At 39.7% G+C, this 6,423-nt stretch overlaps 1 protein-coding gene across 1 annotated transcript; it reads right to left on the reverse strand.

Moving 5' to 3' along the window:
• Positions 1-1,637: 1,637 nt before the first annotated feature.
• LOC122780440 (prostaglandin G/H synthase 2-like) lies at positions 1,638-6,175 on the reverse strand. The gene is made up of 10 exons (XM_044043384.1): positions 5,735-6,175; positions 5,262-5,378; positions 5,024-5,167; positions 4,749-4,892; positions 4,301-4,482; positions 4,123-4,206; positions 3,792-4,038; positions 2,992-3,278; positions 2,756-2,903; positions 1,638-2,358 (listed from the first exon to the last, which is right to left on the reverse strand). The coding sequence occupies exons 1-10, from the start codon at positions 5,793-5,795 to the stop codon at positions 1,946-1,948; spliced, it is 1,827 nt and encodes a 608-aa protein (XP_043899319.1). The 5' UTR covers positions 5,796-6,175; the 3' UTR covers positions 1,638-1,945.
• Positions 6,176-6,423: the final 248 nt, after the last annotated feature.

The raw sequence follows: 6,423 nt of genomic DNA on the forward strand, positions 1-6,423 counted from the left end.
TCAGGCATAATGGACAGATGAGATTCCTTCCTTTAATTAACTGATGTACCTACGATTGAAAGAGGGAGTGGGATAGTGAGAAATTCCCTATCTTTTCCTGTTCACCAGCACTTATCTGTGAACCAGGAGTTCATGCCATGTTGCCTCACAGCATGCAGACCTTGTTGAGCGTGACAAGTGTCTACAAGTTTGATCAGCAACACAATGTGGTCTTGTGTGTGTTGAGGGAATGTGGGTTAAGAGAGAACAACAATCCCTCAAGCCCTCTTGGAAGTCGAAGCTTGCCATTTGTTATTGTTAATCACGTTCATCTTGTTATTAAGATAATTGATCGCTGTTCATTTCTGTGCAACAGCCTTTGTTGTTCACTTGCACCCTTTATTCCCGTCGATAAAAAATACAGTTCACACAGAGACTGTGACAATGTATTTATTACCCTGGTGAAAACTGGTGTTTTCTCAATCTTCTGACTGTATTTTATCTCCAAGATGTGGTTGATAATTTGACTGAGATGTCATTTTGATTTATTTAATTCATTTGCTCTTTTGCAATCGCTAAACAAATTGGAGTTCCAGGGATTTCATGCAAGCAGGGATTCAATAGGAAGTCCATAACCACACGGTTCTTGTGTCCTCTTCTGATTTTTGGTTGAGTTCATTTTCATCAAAGTGAATGTAATTCTCCTGAACATATTGTACAGCATTGTGCAGAAAATCTCAAGGCACTACCGACGCTGTTGTTTTTATGTCAGATTCTGTAGTCATTGTCATTTAAGAGAGCCAGAGTTGTGTTATTGTTCAAGTGCAGTTTACACTAAATACTTGACACTTTAATCTGCAGAAGTTTAAAGTGTCATTATTAACTGAAAAATAATTGCCTGGCAATTATAGTCTGTATCGTCATTACAGAGCTGCTAAAACAACAAATCTAATGGTGGCTTAAGACTTTTGCACGGTATTGTGCATCATTTGTTTATCGCAATTTTGGGAAAGCATTAAATATGGAGGGTGCGCTGTGAAAGTAAAAAATAAGTTTATTTTTAAATTAAATTTTTTTGTAAATTGTATTTTTCAAAGATAATGAATTACAAAACAAATGGGGAAATAAGAGTCTTGTTCTTTTACAATATGAACATCAAAAATGTTTGAAAAATATGGTTATTGAGGTGACATGCTTTAGCGTTCATTTTATTTTATTTTAACAATTAAACTGTAGATGCAAACCATGCGTCTATCAACACGAGAATCTAAGTTTGAGTTCGACAGTCACCGTCGCGCAGGATGACAACAAGGACTCGTGAGAAACGTGCATAATTTCCAGGCAGCATTTATTGCAAGTCTACAGGCATTGACAAAAGAAATGGAAACAAATTGTCCCTTACAGTCAAATGAAACAAAAAATAAAAACAGTGCAGCGTAGACACAAAGTCATTTTAAATGACCCAAGTTAATACAGACTGAAGTAAAAAAAATAAATCTGTGAAACAATACTGATATAGGAATGAACTACTGTAACGTTAAATCAAAGGAAGACAAGATCAGTCGTGTAGTTAACTGTGAACATCACTACTATAGTGTACTACTGTATCGCTGTCTGTACAACAGCTGATTGTACACTGAGACAACCGTACAACCGCTGATCTGCTTGAACTGTAAACTAATCCACACGTATCACGTTGCAGTGAGGTCATTATATTAATTTACATGAATCATTTTATAATGCAATTAATCATCAATAAATAACAGTCCACAGGCTTTTGCTTTTTTTTGGAAAGCAGACAAAAACATAAAGACATAATTCCATATTTTAAAAAAACAGTTTGACACTTTTCTAATGTTATACTATAAATAGAATCGACAATAAATATTAAAATAGTATTAAATAAATAAATAAATACACACAAGTAAAAAAAAGAAAAAAAGATCAACTAATGAAAAAGGGGAAATTAGAGCTCAGTAGTCCTTTCTTTCAAAATAACCGTAGGGTTGATGTCACTGCCGCTTGAGTGGGACGTGCTCGAGTTGATGATCATCGGCTCCGTCTCTTTAATGTTTGGCACATAGAAAGACGCCACAGGACAGGGGCCTTGCACGTTGTTGCAGACGAGTTTCTGCAGCGAGGCTGTGTTGATGATGTCAAACCCGACTTTCCCTCCGAAGGTGCTGGGCTTCCAGTACTCCGGGGAGCAGATGGGGTTCCCCATTAAGCCCTTGAGGGAGAAAGGGGCCCCCATCTCCACCAAGGTCTCCCCAAAGATGGCATTCTGCCTGGGTTTTTCCACAAGCAGGCCGGGGTAGAGCTCCACAGCGTCGACATGCCCATACATCTCCTCCAGCAGTGCCGCCATTTCAGTCTCTCCTGAATAAAACAAATAGGAAAATAATTTTAGTAAGCGTCGCTATCTGGCTCATCTCACTGGAGCAGCAGCTGCAAAACTCCCAGTATAAATATCACTTTTATGTGTTGATTGATTCAAACAGGGTTTGTATGTGCTTCCTTCCCATTTTCAACTCTTTCATGTGAGTAAAAACTTTAACTCAAAAATCGCTTTTACGTTGTTTAATCAAGTGAAGCATGCTGCCTCTCTCTGTGATGACAATCTGCTTACACTATCTCAAGTTGAAATGAACATCTGGCTCTAGAGTCAAAGCTGGTCGGGACTTGAAAAGAGTCTGAGCTATTTCCCTCATAAAAAGCTAGTCTTCCTTTCCAGCTTTGCATATTGTTTATGTTTTGTGGGTGATCTTTGTCTCACCTGTCAGGTCCTCGAAAGAGCTGTAGGGCTTCATGTTGAATCGTTTCCTGTAGGCATTCATAGACTGGTAACGCATTTGTCTGCTGTGCTCTATCGACTTAATGGCCACGTACAAGATAGGTGCAGGAACATTGCGACCACCAGCAACCTAAAAATATGAATGGAAACGTTAGATAATTTGGCTTTGAGGCAACTTCACAATCTCAGATTTGATGGAGAGCATATTTAATTCTTACCCTTCCAGCAATCTGCTTGGTAAATGAGTCCACCAGGTTGCTGATGCCGTGCTCAGTCACTACAGAGGTGTTGAAGACAAACTGCTTGTAACTGTAATCCTTCTCCTCGATGTGGAAAGAATCGGGCATCAGTGGGTGCCAGTGGTAAAGTGTGTTGAACTCTGAAGAAATGCGGTTCTGGTACTGGAAACGCTCTTTGAAGAGCAGCTCAGGGTCAAACTTGAGCTTGAAGTTATAGCCACTGAGATGCTGCACGTAGTCCTCGATCACAATCTTTATGGTCTCACCTATATGAGAGAAATTAATCATGATTTGATGCATTTGTGTACAATGTTACCCTCCACTCAAACATGTTACTTCACCTGGAAGTTAGAGCTTTACTTTTAAGAATGTTGCATGTGCAGAGATTGCTTTTCTTAAATGTGCTCCAGTTTACATTTGAAGTGTGATGTAAAAACTTAAAATCCACATCAAACTGTATTTCAGTAAACATGCAGCTTAACAAGATATTTCCTCTTTTTTTTACCATTGAAAATAAAGTTTTATTCTTCCAGTAAATCCTGTTCCTGAAATGCTCCACTGTGTGCAATAGGGTTTGTCAGGTGATTACCAAAATAAAAAGTACAACTTCCTCTATGTGAAACTCCTACATTATTTTCTTCTAATCATTGTTCTGATTTTATCTTTCCAGTAAATGACTGGTTGTAATGTGTGTCTCTATGTTGTCCTATGTCCTTGTTTATGGTGCTTTTCCCCTCACTTTTATTGCTTTTGTTCTGCCAACTGCAAATAAAACTCACCAATCAGGATGAGCCGTGATGTCTGGAAGAGTCTTTCATCATCCCAGTCCGGGTGCACCTCCTTCAGCACATCACACACCCGGTTGTGTTCCCGCAGCCAAATGGTGGCGTACATCATTAGACCAGGGACCAGGCCAAACGCCTCATGACCCACGGCAAAGCGGTGAGATTCGGGGACATGAGGAGGGTAGATCATGTCGACACCTACTTCCTTCACTGTTGGGGGGTAAACCTCTCCGTTCACAATCTGTGAAAGAGAGGAAGCAACTGTAAGACACTTGTGTGGTTTCAAGCATGTGACTGGGTGAACTCAATCTGCCTCTTCTTGTACCTGATGTCTAAGTTTGCCGTCTTTGAAGAGTCTAAGCTTGTGTTGCCTCTCCAGGTCGTCTCCATAAATGTGGCTGAGGTCCACCTGAAAGCAAAAAAGTTTTAATGAATACCTCATTTCGAAAAAATAGCTCTTCATCCTGACTGAAATCTGATTTAGTCTAATATCTGCTTCTTACCCCATGGCCTTTAGCCGCGGTGAATGCAGGTCCTTTCTTCAAATCAGATTTGAAGAATTGGTGAGTGAAATGCTGTGCAAAGAATGCAAACATCAGACTGGTGCCCTGCGGGTCCGGGATAAACTGCCTCCTCACCAGGAGCTTCTCGGCCAAAAGTTTAGCATCAGGTAGCTCTTTTTTACCTGGGGAAACAATTTAGAGAATTACAGTCAGCATACATACTCTACAATACAGAAGGCCTGTTGAATCGAGATACAACACATGTGTTTTGTGAACGTCTGCTTCATGCTCTCAATGTAAAATGTCTTTCATGTTTCTGCTCTGTCAGTCACCCAAAGGAATAATTTAGCATTTCCCGTGTCGTAATGGCACCACAACACTCTTGCTCTGTACCTAAGAATCTATGAAAACAGGTTCTCCGGAGATGAAACAAAAGGAGTGTACTCACCTACTACTCCCATGGGGGTTGGGCAATCCTCTGGTACAGGAGGGAGAGTGCGCGTATAGTATGAGAGGTTGGAATAGGCTTCCCAGCTTTTGTAACCATAATCCGCATTGTAAGTCGGAGGACTATCAATCATGTGGGATCGGGCTAGAGTGAGGGGGGAAAAACATTGAACTGTTAATATAAACAGCACCTCTGCTTCTTGGCTTTACAAATTGTTTTAAGTGTAATGGAGACATTTCCCATCCATCTAATTTTGCCTTCGGCTGGAGACTTACATGTCAGCACATATCTCATGATGGCATCCCGGAGAAAAGAGATGTTGTTGATGATGTTCCAGAAGCCCTTGAAGTGGGTGAGAAGGTAGTGGACAGTGTTGGGTGATGGTTTCAAGGTCAGCTTGATCCGTGTGAGGAACTCAGCTGTAAAGGCCATGAGAGGAATTTAAATAAATCACCTCGGGAGTTCTGCTTCAATTCCTTTATTCACCTGACATGATGTTCTATAAGTACGTACGTGTTGTGCAGTTCTGTCCATAGAAACCTGTGCGGGTGCAGTCACACTCGTAATCATCTGTGCCGAGTGCTGTGCATATGCCCCTGTTCTGGCATGGCTCTGAGCAGCAAGGGTTACCTGTCAAGAATAATGTGGTGATTAAAAGTTAACTTCTCTTCATACAGAAATACAAAGAAACATCTTATAACTCTGCCTTAAATAGCTTATCAGCAGAAGTGAATGGAACAGCGCAGGACAGAATAGAAAGCCTTTATTGTTATTGTACAAAACAGCAATAATAGTCATAAAACACACATTATTGCAATAGTTTAATTGTTTCTTATCACTACAGTGCCTTTTAAAACACATGAGTGATGTATTTTTGATCAATTGATAAAGTCATTGACAAAATCAAATACATTCAAATAAAGAATGAGGTCCCGAGCTTCTATTGAAACAGCAGAGAATGATTATTTTGTGGTTATTGTTCTTACCTCCTTCGCACACAAGACAGCCCAGCGCCAACAGGGAAAGCACGAATGTGAGTCTGTTCATAGTCTAAAGACTTTTTCTTCTTTTCTTTTTTTAGTTACTTGGCTTTTCTTGTCTGTCTACTCTTCTTGTCCCTCCTCTCCTCCGGTGGCTCCTCTGGTGCTGAGGGTTTGAATAGCCAGTCGTACTCGCGTGCTGCAAATTTATACTCCTGGCGTGGGTGACGTCACACCCATGGAAGCAGCGAGACGCGCCTGTAAATAGAATTTGCCTCGACTGACACCTAAGTGACTGTAAAGGAATGTCTTTTCTTTCGCAACTATTAGTCCGTTCACTTCCGACCCTGGATTAAAGGATGAGTGTATTTTAATTTTGGATTAAAGTGAAATGGGATTAGTTAAGTGGAAACACACACTTAAATTAAAGTTTATATCTATGTATACATATATATATATATACATACATATATATATATATTATTTTATAACTTTTCAAAATTAAAAGACCCTGGGTTAGGGTTAACCCTAACCCGCTGCATTTCTTTTCTTTTCCATACAAACTAATGTGTACTATGTGATTTCACAGAATTTAATTTCATATGGTTTACATGAATACGATTATTAAAAATCGTATGAATGAAAAGACCTCACAATCGATATTGTAATTCACATTTCATTTTACTTAACAGAAT

This window comes from Solea senegalensis, linkage group LG14, assembly GCF_019176455.1.
Source record: "Solea senegalensis isolate Sse05_10M linkage group LG14, IFAPA_SoseM_1, whole genome shotgun sequence".
Classification (NCBI taxonomy): Eukaryota; Metazoa; Chordata; class Actinopteri; order Pleuronectiformes; family Soleidae; genus Solea; species Solea senegalensis.